General features: G+C 46.9%; 1 protein-coding gene across 1 annotated transcript in view; it reads left to right on the forward strand.

Moving 5' to 3' along the window:
• GALNT2 (polypeptide N-acetylgalactosaminyltransferase 2) overlaps positions 1-20,483 on the forward strand; it is a 109,233-nt gene that overhangs the window by 67,842 nt on the left and 20,908 nt on the right. Inside the window, 6 exon segments of the mRNA XM_048486389.1 lie at positions 5,137-5,154; positions 5,156-5,235; positions 6,297-6,368; positions 6,822-6,861; positions 17,407-17,432; positions 19,905-20,026. Of these exon segments, the coding sequence (XP_048342346.1) occupies positions 5,137-5,154; positions 5,156-5,235; positions 6,297-6,368; positions 6,822-6,861; positions 17,407-17,432; positions 19,905-20,026 (358 nt within the window).

The raw sequence follows: 20,483 nt of genomic DNA on the forward strand, positions 1-20,483 counted from the left end.
GAATCTGAGGTCCCCAGTTTAAACGCTGAAAGTGATGCTGTTTCAGGGTGGGGGAGAATCCACCCCCAAACAGCATCACTTTCAATGTTGTTTTAACTGGGGACCCCAGATTCTCCCTTAAAGGTGGATTTAAAAGGAGAATCTGGGTTCCCTAGTTTAAACACCACTGAAAGTGATTCTGTTTGCGGGTGGATTCCAGCATCACAGCGACCGCCCATTTGGGGGTGGGGGGGGGCTGCACAAAAATCAGATTTTGCACCAGGCTCCATTTTTCCTAGGTATGCCTCTGGTTGCAGGTTACAAGGTGTGGCTCAAATGATTGAATGCTTTATCATACTAAAAGTGAGTAACTTTTGCATGTGGAAAACCAACATGTCAGGCTTCTGTTCTCCAGCATCTAGTTTTATATTGCATTCATGAAGGGCGGGTTTTTGTGGGAAGGCATATTTGTGGGAGTTCCCTTCAATTCAGAATGATAGTGTCCAGTTACAGGTGTACTGTGACGTTTTCCACAAGAGACATTGCTTGTGTAACCATCTGCTGTGGCTGCTTATACAGTGCAGCAGCAACGAGGCTTCTGCATGACAGGTTTCCCTGCATTCCCAGTCCCCTAGCAGTGACTCACCACCACCACCACCACCACCACCACCACCACCACCACCACCACCACCACCACCACATGCCAAAGGAGCTTTTCACTAGTTTACTATAGTTACGTCATTGTAACATACGCTGTTCATTGAATTCCTATCTTTATATTTTAAAATGTCTGTGTATCCCATTTTGTTGGCACGATATAATGGGAATGGCAAATGTAATTTGGGAAATGTATTGTTGAAGGCTTTCACAACTGACTGATCAGAGTCTGGTAGTTTTTGCTCTCAAGATTTTGCCCACATTCATTTTGCGGGCAAAACATTAGGAGCCGAAACTACCAGACCTTGGCCACACAGCCTGGAAAACCCACGACAGCCAGAAATCTGGGAATTTGGGGAGCCTTGTAGACAGTTATAACAATTTTCAATTGATGATCTTTCCTAAAACTTAAGAAAGATTGGAGAAAAACCAGGGGAAACCCTGTGAAGTGCATGGATGTTCCACAATGCTGCCGGGAAGTGGGGGGAAAAGTCCTGCCCCAAAGCATCAAACTCAGGGTAATAGTATTTGTGGGACAATATCTTTCTCAGTGAGAATTAGGCCTGTTACATGGCACTTTCACACTGTTGCCTTACTCTGATTTTTCTCTATTTCTGCTCCCTGTTTTGTTTTTTGTTTTTTTGAAGTCAGGTGGGAATAGAGATTTCAGACAGGGCTTGCAAGGAGAAGGGAGGGGGAAAAGGAAAACACCTTTAAAATCCACCACAAATGTCCCAGCTTAGCTCCCAGAGGCAAAGTAACCCCTTCACAACCCTGATTTGTTGCTACCGCTAGGAGATGAAGTCTGCAAAGACAGCTCAAGTTTGCAAAATCAGTGCCATATAAGGTAACAGCCTAGGCAGTCAGCCAACAGGTATATGGCATCAAAAGAAAAATCAGGTAAAAACAGAATACGGAAAGAAAATGTATTGGAAAAATTGTGTGAGTTGTGTAAAACAACCCCTGCTGCACGTGGCAGTAAAACCAGGGCCAAAAAATTGTTTAAAATTCCTCGCCAGATACTCCGGGACGTTCGAAACTGGTCATCATGATTAGTAGTATCAATGCGGGCCTCCCGAAAATAACATCTTTGGGGCCTCACTGAAGCGAAGGTTTGGCTGAGCAATGGCCAGCCGATACCAAAGCGGAAACACGGTTTCCTAAGTTTTGTCATATTGTTTTCACGAGAGCAGTTGTCTTTTTGAAGAATTACAAAAGATAAAACTACCTTTGGTTTGGTAGTCTGGGGGTATAATAGCTTTCAGATTTATAGGTATATCATGTCAAGATTGCTATCAGTGCAGACAGTATTTTTTTAAAAAAAAATGTGAATACATGAAGCTGAATTGGAGCATCGGTCCCTCAAGGTCAGTACTGCCTACTCTGATGGTCAGCGGCTTTCCAGGATTTCTGGTAGAGGGTCTTTCACGTCACCTGCTTGCCGATCTTTTTAATTGGATGCCAGACAGATGTGGTACCACTGAACTGCAGCCCTTAAGACCTATCAAAATAAATTAAATGGATGAGAGAAAAATGTTTATATTCTACTTTATGTGTTTAAAAGAGAACCAGAAATACATGGAGCTTTCACCTACCATTAATTCTGGAGAAGAGCAAACAAAGGATTAACAAAGCTTTTCAGTCTTGTTGCCGTGAGACTTTTAAGCAGCTTAATTTTTATATAGCTCTTGTAGGTTTTTAAATATTTGGGGAATTGATTGATTTGAAGAGACCTAGATCCAACTCAGAAGACTAACTTGGATCAATTGAGTTGCTTTAGGTGGAATGTTTTACTGTTGTTGGCGGGACTAGATTTTGAACACAACTGAATAAATGTTGCATTGCACTACTCCTAATGAAAGCAGTTGATTGGTTTGTTCTGATGAGACTGATAGAGGCAACCTAGTTCTATCCATTGTTGCGACCTCTGTGTCACAACAGATGGCCTTGTACTTTCAAACACAGCAAAACTTATGTTGTACTAATGCAGGAGAAATGCCAACCATTACAGGAATTCCTAGTTCTTGGCACAGCTGCACCCACAAAAGCTTTTGCTTAGATCCTGACTGGGCAAAGACAGAGTGGGATGGGATGCACATTTCCCTAGTGCCAGCATTCGAAGCCTATTTGGACTCTAAGGCCCTTTCCGCACGGGGCCAAAAACAGTGGCCCAGGGACGGAAAAACACTGGTCTGGGGTGCTGTTTGCACAGGCTGTAGGTATAGATGTAGGTATAGGGATGTAGGTATAGATTTTTTATGGGGGGGTTCGGGGGGCCACACCCCCACCCGCCCCTAGGGCATGGCCACTCCTCCCCAAGCCCCACCTCCGGCTCTCCGAGGCCGAGGACAGCAGACTCCCCCACCCTGGCCTCCCCTGCCCCCCATCAGCTGGGCTCCCAGCCGGCAGCTGGCAGTTCCTTCTGCCCTCCCCTCTGGGCAGAGGCATAAAGGGAAAATGGAGCCTGGTGCAAAATCTGAGTTTTGCAGGGCGGGGGGGGGGGGGGCAGGAGCCGCTGTGATGCTGGAATCCACCCCCAAACAGCATCACTTTCAATGGTGTTTAAACTAGAGAGTCCAAATTCTCCTTTTAAATCCACCTTAAAGAGAGAATCTGGGGTCCCCAGTTAAACAACATTGAAAGTGATGCTGTTTTGGAGTGGATGATCCCCCACCCTGAAACAGCATCGCTTTCAATGTGGCATAGTGGTTAAGAGCAGGTGCATTCTAATCTGGAGGAACCGGGTTTGATTCCCTGCTCTGCCACTTGAGCTGTGGAGGCTTATCTGGGGAATTCAGATTAGCCTGTGCACTCCCACACAGGCCAGCTAGGTGACCTTGAGCTAGTCACAGCTGTTCGGAGCTCTCTCAGCCGCACCCACCTCACAGTGTGCTTGTTGTGAGGGGGGAAGGTCAAGGAGATTGTAAGCTCCTTTGAGTCTCCTACAGGAGAGAAAGGGAGGATATAAATCCAAACTCTTCTTCTAAACTGAGGACCTCAGATTCTCCCTTTAAATCCATGCTGAAGGGGGTGGATTTAATAGGAGAATTTGAAGAAATTTGGGGAGTGCCTGCTGTCTGGGGTGCAATTGTTAAGCTAGCAGCACCAAACTTTTAGGGTATCTTTAGGAGTCTCTCCTAATGATACCACCCAGGTTTGGTGAAGTTTGGTTCAGGGGGTCCAAAGTTATGGACCCTCAAAGGTGTAGTCCCATCTCCTATTACCTTCCATTGGAAACAATGGGGGATGGGGGCACCCCCTTTGGAAGTCCATAGCTTTGGACCCCCTGGACCAAACTTCACAAAACCTGGGTGGTATCAATAAGAGACTCTCCTGACAATACCTCCCAGGTTTGGTGAAGTTTGGTTCAGGGTGTCCAAAGTTATGGACCCTCAAAAGTGTAACCCCCATCTTCTATTAGCTCCCATTGGAAACAATGGAGGATGGGGGCACCCCCTTTGGGAGGCCATAACTTTGGACCCCCTGAACCAAACCTCACCAAACCTGGGTAGTATCATCAGGAGAGTCCCCCAAACAATCCCTGAAAGTTTGGTGCTGCTAGCCTAAACAATGCGTCCCCTGCAGGCCAAAAACAAAAAAAACACTAAAAATGTTTTAAAAACCCACAAACGGGTGGGCGGAGCTTCGGACATGAATGGAGGGGTCTGAACCTGAGAACTCCCCCTTACCTACATCCTTGGCTACAGCACCATTCTGTGCGGCCCTGAGTAGTGCGAAGACGCCGCTTTCCACCGCCCTTCCCGAGGGAGGTTTTTGGAAAGTTACGCCGCTTTTTGTCATGGGTGTATACAGCACCGCTTGAAGACACTGGGTTTATCTCTCTCATTCTCATCCAAATGCCCAGCAGCCTGGAGGATCGAGCTCCTTGCATGCCCCTCTGACCTCCTGAGGTCGGAGGGCAGCATGGGCGGGAGTTCTGCAGCACCTCCAGACTGGACGCCTTCGAGGACAAGGTGAGTGGGGGATGGTAAGCGAGGTGGCTTCATGCAGAGCTGCCTCTTCTGGCGCTTGGTCTCCCCACTCAGATGTTCCCCTGCAAAGTAACACCTCCTCCACCCTCAGTACAATTTCTCTGCCAGTGGAGAGGCTTCCTTCCACTGTATTCTTTGAAAATCTAAGTCTTAAACTCTTAACCTAGCTGTGGTACCAAAAAAATACAATGAGTTCAAGGTACAGAAGTGCCAGAAATACCAAAATATCATAAAAGACAACATGTGTCCAGGGTTTCCAATTGTAACTCCCTTCTTGCTGCCTCTGGTCCCTGCTTTAGGGATGCTCTGCACCACACCCAAGCAGAGCTGCTCTAAACGGATGGTCCAGCACTTTGCAGATGAAGTTACAATTCTGCTTTTAGTTCTTCTTGGTTGAAAAGGGTATAGAAGGTGTCTGTAATCTCTCTCACCTGTCTTTTTAATAGGGAGTCTCTAATTTAGATGACCGCAGTTTCATATAACTTCTCTTTGTCCTGTCTCTTTGTAGGTGTCAGAGAAAACAGTGGCGATTTGCCAGCTACTTGTGTCGTAATCACTTTTCACAATGAGGCAAGATCAGGCTTTGTTTCGACAATTGTCAGGGTATGCTTTACTCATTTCTTTGGTTCAAGTGAAAAATCTCTGGATTTTGATGTGGGCTGGTCAAATTTCCATTAGGTTTTTAATCACTCACCCCAGGTGAAAGAAGTTGGTTCCTTATTTGTCCCAGAACTAATCTAGTCACAGTGATCCATTCAACAGTCACCTCTTAGGTTGGACTACTACTACTTGCTCCATGTAGTATGCCCTTGGCCTTGGATCCAAAACTCAAGCTGGTTCAGGAATATAGCAGCATAGGTCCCTCACATGGGGACCTCTGTGACATGCATATATTTAATGAGTGTTCTCCATAGCTGCATTGCTAGCCTGTGTTGAGTGCACTAGGTCAGGCTTAAGGTTTTGCATATTAACCTTTAAAGCCCTAAATGGTCTGGGGTCTTGGTATCTATGTGGGACCACCTCTCCGGGTATGCTGTCCCTTTGAAGTTGTTGCTGCAATCAGCAAATTAAAATTACAGCGATCCCTCTGGCTCCAAAGAGAGATCCAGCTAGCCCTGGCTCCATACCTTGTGGAACATTCTGTCTGAGTAGACCAGTTCAGGACACTGCAGGTGCAATTCCTTTCAGGGGTCAGTAAGACAAAGTTGCTCCACCAGGTTTAAGTGGTTGAGGCAGCTATGGTAATATCATCGGGCCCTCCCCTTTCCTCCTCCCTGCTACCCTTCCCTGCAGACTTCTCTCTTCCTTTCCCTATCCATGTGCATTATTTTCTCCTTCCTATTGATACTCCCTTGCTACAGGCCCCATCCAAAACAAAACAAATCTGCAGGATGTCATCAGGAAGAGGGGCCAATGGAGTGTAAACTAGGGTTAACATTTTCTACTGGATTTCTGAGGTTTATATTTTAGCTTAAATTTTAATTAACTTTTACGGGTAAGTTTTTAATTATTTGTGTTGTATTCCACTTTTGTTATATTTTACAGAAGTTGGAAACCCTCACTGGACCTTGTAAGGGAAAGGGGTGGTGGCAAAATTGCAAAATAAATAAATAACTTTGGGATGAAAGTGCTCATCTGATTTCCATTTGTTTTGTTTGTTTTCAAAAGTGTTCAAAAAAAGTCCACCACATCTCATCAAAGAAATCATATTGGTGGATCTAATTCTGCAATGATCCAGAAGTACCAACACCGATTCTGTTCCTGGAAGTCCTGTGCTAGCAGCTGATTGAAATGTAGTTATTTAAGAGTGGCTCTGAATGTCTCTAGTAGATCTCTCTTTGGCAGAAGCGGTAGGTTTGTGCTAGTCAGCTTCTGAAGCTAATATCTGTTTTCTGGTAATCATGATTGAAGTTGCCTGTTGGGGCAGATGATTGTAGATTTCAGACAGCTAATAATAAGATTGGTGCTTCTATCCCTTTCAGTATCATCTAGGTGAAATTGTCACCTTGTGTGAGAGAGAAAAGAACTGATACTCTCAAGTGAGTTCCTCCCACAGAGAGGGAGAAAGTGGAAGTGTTCCAAGGTCTGCAGGCTGACAGTGTAGATGGTTTGGCAAGAAGTAGCTTTTCATGATCTTTTTCCCCCTACATGAGCCAGCATATCAAGCAGCTCACCAATTTTGGTCCTTTACAGCTGAAGATGGTGCTCTTCTGAGTAAAATTGAAAGTGCGAAGTTCCATAAAATGATCGCCGGAAGGTGAGTAGAATTTCATCAGAAATGGAAAGAATAATGAAGATGCTAAACCCTGACAGAATTATACGGCAACAATAGAAGCAATTTGTTTCTGTTTCAAGTATTTTTTGTTGTTTGATTAGTTGTAGGAGAAATTTAGTGTAATGAATTGGCCAATCCTGGCAGCTCATTAGTTTTTTATTTATGTTTCATGACTCATTCTCTCTTTTTTATTTATTAATGCTTTCATTCCTCATAAAAAATTGAAAATATTGTGCATCTAACAATGGCTAGAATAAATAATAAATCATGTCGAGCTGTTTAGTCTGCTGTTTATCATTTCTGCATTTTGACTCATTTTCTAAAGAGACATTTTATGGTATTGAAGCTCATAGTAAATCAACAGTTTCTTGAGCTCAGAGACTTTATCCAAATTAGGTGCAGAAATAAATAAATAAATAAAACTAGTAGTTCAGTTGCCTTGGTGGATTGCAGTAAGTTATGACAGTTGAAGTGAACAATTTGATAGGTGCTTTTTAGGGAAAACAGAGTCCTGTAGGACAGAGTGGTAAGCTTAAGTATTGCTGTCATGTTCAGAGATCTGATCTTCCTTTGGTGTTTAACAGTATGTTCCTTTGGTATTTTATGTTGAATAAAAGTTGTTCCTATTGTACAGCATGGGTAGTTTGCTGTGTTTTGAAGTACAGATCACCTATAAAAGTAGTATTAAATAAACACATGTAGGAATTTATCTAGCAATTTTTGTTAGAAAATTAATCGTCCAAACTAAGAACTCAATTGACTTTAAAGAGATACAAACCCTTCTCCCATAACCTGTATATCTTCATATTACTTGCATTTCTTCAGTAAACCCTCCTATTTTAATTTGGAAGGTTTCACTAAAAGAATGCTGTAATTAGATCAGTGACTGTACAAAGATTTTTTGGGGCGGGGGGAGCTGAATTTCAGTGACTCAAAATACTTTCAAAAAGGTATGAACATACACTGAAAGTATGTAGCTGCATTATGATGATAATACAATTAAGATAGCACTTACATTTCAGAATTTCTTTTTCAGTTTAAAGTCATAATCTGCTGGCGGTATAATGTTTCGTTAGGTATTGAGATTCTTTGCTCTCCTACACAGAAAATAATTAGCTGTGTTTTGCAGCACTCTAGGAAACTTTGAGCTAAAAATGTTCTGCTGAGACATTGCAGTACTGACTTGTATAGAAATTGCAATAGCCACTTTATACCAATGCATCAGTGTAAAACCTTTTTAGCAGACCTGCATTATTTCACATTGCTCAAGAATAATGGAGTCAGTTATCCACTGGTCCATGTATCTGCCTCCCCCCAAAAATGTTAAAGCTAAACAAACACTGTTGGAGTTACTGAGTATGTATTTCTGTCCCAAACTGTACACTTAAAAATAATGTTAAAATGTTTTGCTGTGTTTATTGTAAGTAATTTTCAGATAAGTTTATTTTCAGCTGTGATTTCATTGGAATATATCCTGTACCTGCAACTGAGTAATTCAGTAAATTGTTTAGGTGGATTAAAATAAGGGAACATTCGCCTTCTTAATATTTTTCTAAAGTTACAGGAAGGGCAATAAAAGACGGATCCATGGTAAGGAACCCGCTTGTAGCAGGAAGTCACAGCAACACCTTCTGTGGACAACAACAGGCTTCAAAAGAATTTATTATATGTATTATATAAGTAATTTTAAATTACTTATTAGTCGCAATTCATCGGGTCAGCTGCAGTTAGAACGACGACGCTGGAGATAAATATCTGGTGGAGATCGCCAGCATGGAGACCGAGGTCCGTGGTTCTAGCGAAGTCTCCCCGCCTGCCGGTTCCTGGCACCTTTATTGTTACTCTATCGGGCGCAGGGAGGGAGGACTGGGGGAGTTCCCGAGAGCGGAGGTCGGAGATCATCATGTGATGCATGATCTCATCTGGCTACGGCGGAGGGAGCCGCACGCTGCCTGAGCCTAATCCCTCACCCAGTAAGACCATTGTCCCCATACCGGGTGATTGAGCCAGACAGTTCATGACCCGTGACTCATGGGGGATGAGGAGGGTGCCATGCGACCGCATACCGCAGGTCCATAAGGCCCCAACGCTCTACTAATGCACTGCTAAATGGCAGTGCACTACTACATCTCCTCCTTTTTTTTACATTTTAGAAAACGGGGGGTCAAAACGCTAAGGGGCTTACTTAAAGGACGCTTTGTCTCCTCCGCCGCTTGGGTCAAGTTGACTGCTGTTTGTGCAACATTAGAACTTGGTTGGGCGGGTAAGGGAAATGCGAGGGGTTTCTTACACACGCCAGGCAACATTAGACACGCATTGAACGCAAACAAGATCCCATAACAAGGCACACAATTAAACCAATGCAGAAGCTGTACAATAGCACTCAACCATCCTCCCGCAGCCAGCTCCAGAGGGCTGACCACCAATGGGGCAAAACATCATACTCAGATTAGATACAACTTTGCAGCTCACGACCTCATGTGGATCTCCTCAACTGGGAATTATCAGAAAGATTAAAACAACACATATTATGTACATTCTCACAACCTTGGTGATGTAACAACAAATAATCAATAGCTGCACGCATTGTCTAGGGTCGCTGACGAAACCTCTGCTGCTCGAGGCCAGGGCATCCAGAGCGTGGAGGTAGAGTTGATGGACTCTCAAGAAGGGCACAGGCCAGCCGGGCCAATAGTCTTAGCATTGTAGGAAGGAACCGGGACTCCCACTCAGGGAAGCTGGGCGAGGGAGACGAACTCCTCGCCGAGAGGGCGACCGGTCGTCCCACAGGAGGGGTCGAAAGGCAGAGTGGAGCTGGGCGGCGGCAAGGCCCCTCGGGCTCCGGGTGGGAGCCTGGGGTAGGACAACAGAGCGGCTGAGGCAGCAAAGAGTTCCGCAGGGGAGTCGGGCGGGAATGTAGTTAAACGGCCCCTCTCCCCCCCCGCAGGTCCAGAACCAGCCCCTGGGGAGCAGGATGTTCCCAACACGGGGAAATGTCCTCCATGTGTGTGTAGTTCCAACTGGCCGAGCCGACCTAATGGGGTCTCGGGTCGGTTCCTGCTCAAGCTGCGCCGGGTGATGCGGGCGAGGTGTTGGACTCTGTATTAGCGACCGCCTTGGTGACAAGGGAAGAGCCAGTCGGGAGGGTTTGGACGACGGGTCCCAGTCGGCGCCATAGAATATCTGATGGATGAGGTATCTATGAAGGGGTTCCAGCCCAGACTCCGCTAGGGAAGTCTCCCGGGTGCTTTGCAGACGGGAGCAGGCAGGGGAGCTTAGCAGGCTCCCCGGACTCCCTAGGTACTCCTCGGCCCAGGCAGAAAGATGAGACGTTGGCAGCCAGGCAGCAAACTGCTCCTAGATGTTGGTCTGGTGAAAGCCAGGGGTGGCCGATCGCCATCGCAGGAGGCAGAGCAGGCAAAGGATGGTGGTCGCTGAGCTGGTGGGTGATGATCACAAAGAGAGCGGCACAGAGGTTCTCCCCGGGTGTCTCGGGGTGGTCTACAGAAAGAAAGCAGCTAGGGCCTGGCTGGTGGCCTGACGCCTCCCCAGGCCTGGCCTCGGGTCTTGGGCTGGCGACGGGCGCTCCTGCTGGGACGATCGCTGGGCGGGATCCTAGGAGAGATGCCCATCTCCGGGATGGGGTTGGTTTCTCCTGGCCATTCCATGGGTTGGCCTGTCATGGCGTAATCGGAGTCCACGGGAACCTGTGGTGGAAGAGGGACTGAAACACACACCCCTTCCCAGGTTACTACTGGTCCCGCCAGGCTCCAGTTCTAGAGCCGGATGGCGGAGATTGGGATCGAGTTAGTGCTTAGATTTAATATGGGAAGGAAGAAGGCTTGTTTTGCAGCCCGTGAAGGTTGCTTTTAATGCAATCCTCCCAGCCACACCTCTTCTTTAGTTGTTTGACAGGGAGGGGCAGGGGAGGTAGCTGCACCCCTGTGGGAAATTCGGGCTTCAGAGCCGCCACTGCGCGCCAAGGCCAGGGTCCGGAAGCCCGAGGGGGGGGAGGGAATGGCGAAGTCCTGGGATTGTATGCATGCTTAATCAGCAACACAAAGGGGGCTTTGGAAGCACCTTTGGGGATGGTGCATCCGGGAATGGAAGCACCAGGCAATTAGAGGCAAATTTACACACACAAAGGAGAAAGGGAAGGGGGGGGTTTTGGTAAGGGAGTTGCACTTACCGCGGACCTTTGGTGGCTAATGCAGGAAGCTGGATGGTGCTAAATTTTGTGGTCAATTATCTTTGGGAACTGTCATCCACCAGACCGCCTCCTGTTGGTGCCCGCTGAGCTCTGGCCTTTAACATGGTACCTGATAAAGTTGCCAGGCGCCATGCAGCCATAACCAAACGGGTTTGGGTATTAGGCGATAATGGCGGTAGCCCTTAAACTGGGGGGCCTGTCCCGGACAGTGCTGCGCAATTGTGATCGGGCCTAGATTTAATCCAGGGAGGGGCCAGTTGTGTTAATTGGCCCTCCCGCTTTACTGGTCAAAACAGAAGGAAAAAGGGGAGGGGAGAGGGAAACAGATTCTGTGGAAATTAGAGGCAACTGAAGGCATCGACAACTACGATCCGACGGCTTTACTCTATCCTAGACCAGAGCCAGCTTTTAACCTGACCGCGAAAAAGGTCCCTTCCCCAGAGATTGACGACGGAAGGCCTAGAACGATGGGCGGACTGTGAGCTGCCATTGAACTCACAAAGGCTGTTGACCGTGAGCGCGGATGCTCCGCCCGCTGGCTTTGTCTCCCCACCCCATAGATAAAGCGGGTGAGTCTCGGTCGGCTGACTCTGGTCGGGCGCACTCGGTTGTTTCCTCTGATATCGGTAACATCAGCCGTGTCCACCAGGCTTCTCCTTGAACTTACATCCTTTCATGATGCTAGCTCCAGACATGTAATTTGAGCTTCCGATAGGTGTCTCCAACCGGGCTTTATCGGTGGTGTAGGCTGCTTCTATGTTGGCTGCTGTGGCCTCGCAGCCTTTATTGGGTCGGCAGCTATGACAAAAGAGAATCAGCTGAGTTTAGCTGGTTCCGGGCAGCTGCCCTGTGGGATGTTTGTCCAGACCTGGAGGTGGACAATCTTGCGCGTGGAGTCGACACTGGGACGCGAACAGTCCCTGTTTCCAGCTGCAGAGGCCTTTTGCAGCATCTAGCCAATTGTCCCGTAGGGGATGGGCCTGGCCATACCTGGGTTGGGGCTACAAAGAACCCTCGTGGGGAAATCCAAAGATGATGGGCTAAAATGCAGCCGACGATGCTGTTTACGAGGGGTGGTTTTGGTAGGCCTCTGGGCGCTTGGGTTTGCTCTCTAGTACTCTCCTCCTTGGTCCTGGTTGGGAGATTGGCTGGAGCCCGACGGCAGTCAAGCTTTCTCCAATGGAAGCCCCTTCTGGCAACGCGTAGCACCGGGTTTCGGTGGCCTTCTTCTCCTGGCGGGACCTCCATCGGGTTGTAGGCCCCCCACTGGGCTGCTCACACTCCCTTCGAAGGCGTCCGGTCTCGCCGCAGTTAAAAGCAGTCATCCTGAGACTGTCTCCCGGCCAAGTGGAGAGTGCTGCGCGCGCAGGGGAGGCTAGCTTTGGTGGGCTGAGGGACCCAATCGGCGTCCCTGGTAAGTGCTCCTTAAGCCATGTCGGCCAGTTCAGGATTTTGCCTAGGGTCCGCGGATTGCCTCCAAGGGTACTTACGGGAAGCTGCCGCTCTCCCTTTGGCGCAGGCGATGAGGAGCCCGTTTTGGGCCTCCCCGCCATCTACACCTGCCTCTGGAGCTCCCTGGAGCCTGTCTACAAATTCAGCATAGGGTTCTTTGGGGTTTTGCCGATGGAGGAGAAAACTCCGTTGGCATTGGTCGGCATTGGGGACTTTGGATAAATGCCTTATAGGGCTTAATCTCAGAGGCGCACCGGTAAGGGTGGCCTCAGGCAGGACAATCTGATCGCTGGGATTGGCAAAAGCATCGAAACCGTAGAAAAGCCGAGCTGGCGGTGTAGGTACCGCCAGAGGTGGCTGCCTGTTGAAGCACCGCTGGCGGAACTCACTCTCTCCCAGACCACAAATTGCGCAGGGCTCAGGAGCATGCGAAAGCAGGTCTTCCAGTCATCTGGGACCATTAGGTGGTTCCGCGATGGCCCTCCAGCATGCCTCTCAATGAGGGGCTAGGTGACTCTTATCAGCCCCGCATTGCTTTATGGAGCTCGGTAAGGATGTTATAGCTCAGGGCGGGGCTGTACTCGATAACCTCACCGGATAACTATGCCATCCCTCCCACGGTATCTCTCCGTGGATGGACGGCACAATGCAAGAATATATCAAGTATCGCTCTCCACTGGTTTTCTTTCTCTGCAGATCGCGGCTAATAATGCTCTGGGCGAGAGTTTTGAAACCCGCCACCATTACGGGCTTCGACGGAGGTGCAGTGGCTTCGAAAATGAAGGCGGAGCAGTAGAGTAAGCGGCTGAGTCAAAGGAGAGTTTGAAATGGGTGAAGGAGCTAGGGGGGCAGAAGGAGGACACGGCCCAATTTAGTGCGGATAGAGAAAATTCCGGGTTGAAATTGAAGGTGAAAGATCGAAGCGAGGGCTGCCTACAGCAAGGGAGCCGTATGGTCTGCAGGCTGATGGCTTACAAAACATTGTCTCCACGCCAGTAGCAGCGGTACATCGGGCGCTACGAGGCTCTGTACGAAGAGTACTCGATGTTTTCCCAGTCCTTAAGATTCAATGTCCCCCCCTCTGGGTACCATGGACACCGAGCTTCAATCTCAACCAATTTGCGCTCCCTTCTCTTTAATAATGGGACCCTGCCGCGATTTCGCTAACGCCAGTTCGCCAACTGCTTGTCATGAGCCCCGCTTTTGCAAGCTCCCATACTCACCGGTGTTCCGGCCGGACGAGAGTGTCCTAGGGACGCTGTGGCTCTGACGCGCTCGATCCAGAGGGACAGGCTGAGACCAAACGTGGTCCCTGGACGCCGCATCCAGCCGGACTGTATCGCCCTTCCCAGGCAACGTGAGCAGGGTGGGAGGTCTGAGGATTCCCGGTTTCGCACCAGCTTTGTAGGGTCGACCGTCAGCGTAAGAACGAGACGAGACGCGGAGATAACATCTGGTGGAGATCGCCAGTAGCGGGAGACCGGAGGTCCGTGTTCCCATGAAGTTCCGGCCTGCCGGGTTCCTGGCACCTTTATTGTTACTCTATCGGGCGTAGGGAGGGAGGGACTGGGGGAGTTCCGGAGAGCTGGAGGTCGTAGACTACCGCGTGATGCATGACCTCATCTGGCCACGCATGGAGAGGAGCTGCACGCTGCCTGGGAGCCTCCAATCCCTCACCTGGGGCAAGACCATTAACTCCTGGCGCCTCGTGATTGAGCCAGACAGTTCACGCACTGGTGGACTCATGGGGATGAGGGAGTGGGGTGCTATGCGACTGCAAGGCGGGGCCGCAGAGGTCCGCTGGCCCCAACGTTTACCACGGGCACGCTGGGTCGGTGTGCACTACTACAACTTATATAATATAACATTTGCTGTGATTCACTTATATTTTATTTTTTATTTGTACAACAACAACAACAGCCTTTTATTGGCATACAAAACAGGGGACAAAATTTCAAAGTGTTCAAGATTAAAACACAGTTAAAATTACTTCACTTCCAGCATAAAATTTTGCAACAGTCTCTAAAAAAGAGCACATCAGAGCTGTCTAGGAGGTTGGTATCTTGTAACACTCTTGCCAATTGAGAACATTGGTAAGAAGATAGAATTCACATATTTCATGATCTTATCATATTTTGGGCATACAAACAGAGAATGGTCAAGGCCTAAACTTGCAACTAGATCACAAGAAATGCAAACCTCTTTAGAACGTTTTAAATCTTCCTCCAGAGAGCTGATGGCAGCACACATTACATCCTTGGTAGTAGCTAAAACTCTCTCCTCTGGTGGGATTAATCAGCAGACTTAAGATATAGCTGCTATAATTCCATCACTGCATGGGATTAATAAGGTAGTCAGGAGCAGGTTGTCTTGGCTGCAAGAGTCAGCCAATGAAAATCAAGATCCAAGAGTTTTGGTGGGCTGAGATCCCCGAGGAACTGTGACTTGCCTGCTTGGTGACCTTGGACCCCAGCCTCACAGTTCTCTCAGAACACTCTCAGCCCCTCCTGCTTCACGGGTGCCTGTTGTGGGGAGGAGAAATGGGAGGAAGTTTGTAGGCTGCTTGAGACCTTTGGGGTTGAGAGGGGTGGGTATAACCCAACTCCTTCATTTGGGACCAGGGACTTAGATTAGAGCAGCCAAACACTTGTTTAATTTTCACATATACTAGTGATCATAGGCGGGGTTGTTTACATTCTGTCTGCTTTTGTTGTAAGTGTGCTGAGGCTGCAATTGTTGGTTTGTACTACACCTCGCCTAACTCTAGGGTTTGCCTAAGGTACAATGTCAATTCACTAATTGTTTCCTGTGACAAACATCCCTCAGGAAGACTTCACCTCTCAAATGTAAAGAACTGTCTTGGATAATAAATGTTCATCGTTGTTATCAGTCAGCGTTAGGCTGTCCTGTATATTGGAAGAATGATTACAGAACTCGAAAGTGGCAACCTTTTTAAGGACTAACAAGATTGATTCCAGCTTGAGTTTGATAAATCAGAGCTGCTGCAGGTGTATCCAAAAGGTTGATAAATTGATATTACATTTGCAGACCACAGGCAGTGTGCTTTGAGGGCTAGATGTTTAAAAAAGAGGTCAGTATAAAACAAAATCAGATCCCACTTACTGTGGATCTCACCACTCACAGCTGTTGGCCAACAAAGAAAAAATCTGAGATGGTACAGGGATGAAATGTGAAATGCAAACCCAACTAGAAAGTTACTAATGGAAAAATTTAGTATAAATAAGGGGTAAGATGTGGTAGAAGAAGAAGAGTTTGGGTGTATATTCCCCTCTCCTGTAAGGAGATTCAAAAGGCTTACACCTCTCCCATCACTTCACAACAAATACACCCTGTGAGGTGGCGGGCTGAGAGAGCTCCAAAGAACTGTGACTAGCCCAAGGTCACCCAGTTGGCTGTGTTGGAGTGCACGAGCTAATCTGGTTCACCGACAAGTCTCACAGCTCAGGTGGCAGAGCTGGGAGTCGAACCCAGCCCATAGATTAGAGTGCACCTGCTCTTGGCCACTACACCACACTGGCTCCTCACACACAGGAGAATACCCAAGTTCCTTGCACACCTGCAGGGGAGATTGAAAAGTTCCTGCATCTTCCAATATTATATATGCCATCAAATGTCAGCAATGTCTTCCATTCTCTACATTGGACAAACAGGTCAGATCCCATACAAACAGAATAAATGTAGGAGCCAGGAGTTTGAGAGCCAGGTGGTCATGGATTCAGGGATCTTGTTCCCATCCAAAGAGCTCAGGGAACCGTATTGGCATCTTCAGGGTGTATCATGAGGGAGGTCTGTTACACACTGTGTTCACAGGACACGGTGTGTGGTATACTTCCTCTGTGGTGCACTCCCCATGCCAGCCACGGATGCGACAGACCGCTGGGAGCAAGATCTACCGATCATCGCACGCGACAGCCCGGAAAAAATTCACAACAATCAGTTGAATCCAGCCTTCGACAGTACATAGAATAAATGGGTATAAATCCAAGTTGGAATACCACATGACACCTAGAAACCAGTGGGGATATTTTTTAATCTTCAGGGCATTCTATTGGTGATCTAAGAGTATTGTAGTCTTTTTTTTTAACTCACAAATTACATAGAGAGTTTGCCAATTTGAGTTAAGTCATGTCATGATCAATCCAACTGTTCCTTTCTGTTGTTCTAACTTTTCATAGAAATCAAATAGCTCCTTTATAGATGTAGTCTTCATGCATGTGATGAAGTAGCCCCAGCTCACAAAATTTTATTGTGTACAAAGTTTTATCTCTAAGATACCACTGGACTTCTCTATTTATTTTTTCAGTAACGGTGTAGCCCAGCTGCCCTCTGGAATTTTGTATATTGGAAACATTCCCACCAGTTGCAACTCTTGGATTAAGCTGTGCTTTACTCCATTGAACTATCAGACACCCATGCAAGTGTTCTCTGAAAACCACTAGTTAATAAGGTCTTACATTTTCCGGCCATAACACTCCCCATAAGTTTTATGAAGTATTGTTTTAAAAGAGTCCAAAACTTCAGCTAGACTAGAACCCTGCAGTTTGATTTCGCTGACTGAGGTCTGGCCTCCAGGGCATTTGTTATGTCCAGTTATTATATTGAGATGATCAGATTCCTTATGTTTGGTCTTGGACTCTTTAGTTTGGAGAGGAGACGTCTGAGGGGAAATATGATTGAAGTCTGTAAAATTATGCATGGGATAGAAAATGTTGACACAGAGAAATTTTTTCTTTGTTGGTTTGAGTTGTATGGTTAGAATATTTTCTGACGTTGCCTGTGGCTGGCATCTTCAGAGGATCCTCTGAAGATGCCAGCCACAGATGCAGGCGAAACGTCAGGAGAGAATGTTGCTAGAACACGGCCATACAGCCCGGAAACCACACAGCACCCAAGTGATTCCGGCCGTGAAAGCCTTCGACAATACATTTTCTCTCTTTCTCACAATACTAGAACCAGGGGGCATACATTGAAAATGCTGGGGGGAAGAATTAGGACTATTAAAAGGAAACGCTTCTTCACGCAATGTGTGATTGGTGTTTGGAATATGCTGCCACAGGAGGTGGTGATGGCCACTAACCTGGATAGCTTTAAAGGGGGCTTGGATAGATTTATGGAGGAGAAGTCAATTTATTGCTACCAATCTTGATCCTCTTTGATCAGAGATTGCAAATGCCTTAACAGACCAGGTGCTCGGGAGCAACAGCCACAGAAGGCCATTGCTTTCACATCCTACATGTGAGCTCCCAAAGGCACCTGGTGGGCCACTGCGAGTAGCAGAGTGCTGGACTAGATGGACTCTGGTCTGATCCAGCTGGCTTGTTCTTATGTTCTTATTCTTAACTAGTCTGAAGGCTTCCACCTTTGTGAGCATAAGGAGTGATTCCAAAGGGAAACCAATAGCTTCAACCTTTCTAAAGATCGAAGTATACCATTCTGAAATAAAGTGATCTGATAACAGAGGGAATATAACTATTGGATCCCGCTAGAAAATGTATATGCAGCCAATATTTTATAGCCCTTATCCATGCCAAGGTTTCTAGAGTTGTTTGGCCCATCTCTATGCACAGCGCAGCATAAGGCACACAACTAGGGAGCCCCATTAGTTTCCGAAGGAATTTGGACTGTAATAAATTAAATGATTTATTTATTGCCGAAATCCAAATGGGGGAACCATACAGTAACAAGGAACCAATCCTAGCATCAAAAACCTTCAAGGCAGCAGGAATGTATTGATTGCCTTTACTGTAGAAAAAGTGATATATTGCCGTCATGTTTGTATGTGCCGAGGCAGTTTAGAGCTGGGAATCAAACCCGGTTCCTCCAGATTAGATACACGAGCTCTTAACCTCCTACGCCATTGTCTACTTGGATTTCCAAAAGGCTTTTGACAAAGTTCCTCATCAGAGACTATTGAGAAAACTCACCAATGAAGGAATAAGAGGGGAAGTCCTCCTATGGATTAAAAACTGGTTGAGGAACAGGAAACAAAGGGTGGGTATAAATGGGAAGTTCTCACAATGGAGAGATGTAGGGAGTGATGTCCCCCAAGGATCCGTTTTGGGACCAGTGCTCTTTAACCTATTCATAAATGACCTGGAAGTAGGGGTGTGTAGTGTGGTGGCCAAGTTTGCAGATGATACCAAATTATGTAGGGTGGTGAGAACCGCAAAGGATTGCGAAGAGCTCCAAGCGGACCTTGATAAATTAGGTGAGTGGGCTAAGAAATGGCAAATGCAGTTCAATGTAGCAAAATGTAAAGTGATGCACATAGGGGCAAAAAAACCAAACTTCACATACACGCTACAAGGGTCAGTGCTATCAGTCACAGACCAGGAAAGGAATTTGGGGGTCTTAGTTGATAGTTTCATGGGAATGTCAACTGAGCCCTCCAGGGGAGGGCGGTATACAAGTATAATTAATTAATTAAATAATTAATTAAATAATTAATGCATGGCAGCTGTGAAAAAGGCAAACTCTATGCTGGGGATAATTAGGAAAGGAGTTGATAATAAAACTGCAAAGATTGTCATGGCCTTATATAAAGCCGTGGTGCGACCACACTTGGAGTACTGTGTTCAGTTCTGGTCGCCACATCTCAAAAAGGATATTGAAGAGATAGAAAAAGTGCAGAAAAGGGCAATGAGGATGATTGAGGGATTGGAGCACCATCCTTATGAGGAGAGGCTGCAGCGTTTGGGACTCTTTAGTTTGGAGAGGAGACGTTGGAGGGGGGATATGATTGAAGTCTGTAAAATTATGCATGGGGTAGAAAATGTTGACAGACATTTTTCTCTCTTTCTCACAATACTAGAACCAGGGGGCATTCATTGAAAATGCTGGGGGGAAGAATTAGGACTAATAAAAGGAAACACTTCTTCACACAACGTGTGATTGGTGTTTGGAATATGCTGCCACAGGAGGTGGTGATGGCCACTAACCTGGATAGCTTTAAAAAGGGCTTGGACAGATTTATGGAGGAGAAGTCGATCTATGGCTACCAATCTTGATCCTCCTTGATCTCAGATTGCAAATGCCTTAGCAGAACAGCTGCTCAGGAGGAGGAGGAGCAGAAAGCCATTGCTTTCACATCCTGCCTGTGAGCTCCCAAAGGCACCTGGTGGGCCACTGCGAGTAGCAGAGTGCTGGACTAGATGGACTCTGGTCTGATCCAGCAGGCTAGTTCTTATGTTCTTATAATAACAGTCAGTGCTTGATACTGCGGAGATGGTAATCTAATTGCGTTGCTTCTTGCACTGCACCTCTATTCAGAGTAAGTAAACCTATGGACCATTTTCTAATTTGTGCTCTTAATTTTCAGGCTTGATGCGCTCTCGTGTTCGAGGTGCAGATGCAGCACAGGCTAAAGTATTGACGTTCTTGGATAGTCACTGTGAATGCAATGAGCACTGGCTGGAACCTCTCCTGGAGAGAGTCGCTGAGGTTAGTTAAAAGAAGCATGGATTCCTTGAACCATAAACATCTTCTACTTGAATGCTGGGCTGGCACGAAATATTTCAGGGGCTATATTTCCAAAGGAATCCCCATATATAATTTGGAATATAAGCAAGAATCTGCAAGAACTTATGCAGAAGTTTCCATCTCTACCTTTGCTTCCTCCTCTCTCCCCCACTCCTTTTCATGTTAGTCTCTTTTTATCTGTCCTTCCTTCCCTCCGCTAGTCTTTCTCGCTTTCTTTCTCACTTCCTCCTTTCCCCGCCTGTTATGTCAGTCTGTCAGTCTTTGTCTGTTGCTGTATCTCACTGCCGTGATTCTCCTCCCCTCTGCCTGCTTGCTTCCCTTCTTGGTGGCAGAGACACTTTTCTCAGCTGTCTCACTGGCTGCCTGCTCAGCTGTGTTCTTTGCTGTGATGGTGCCTTTCAGCTATTCACCCACCGGC

Source organism: Sphaerodactylus townsendi, linkage group LG01, assembly GCF_021028975.2.
Source record: "Sphaerodactylus townsendi isolate TG3544 linkage group LG01, MPM_Stown_v2.3, whole genome shotgun sequence".
NCBI classification, from domain to species: Eukaryota; Metazoa; Chordata; class Lepidosauria; order Squamata; family Sphaerodactylidae; genus Sphaerodactylus; species Sphaerodactylus townsendi.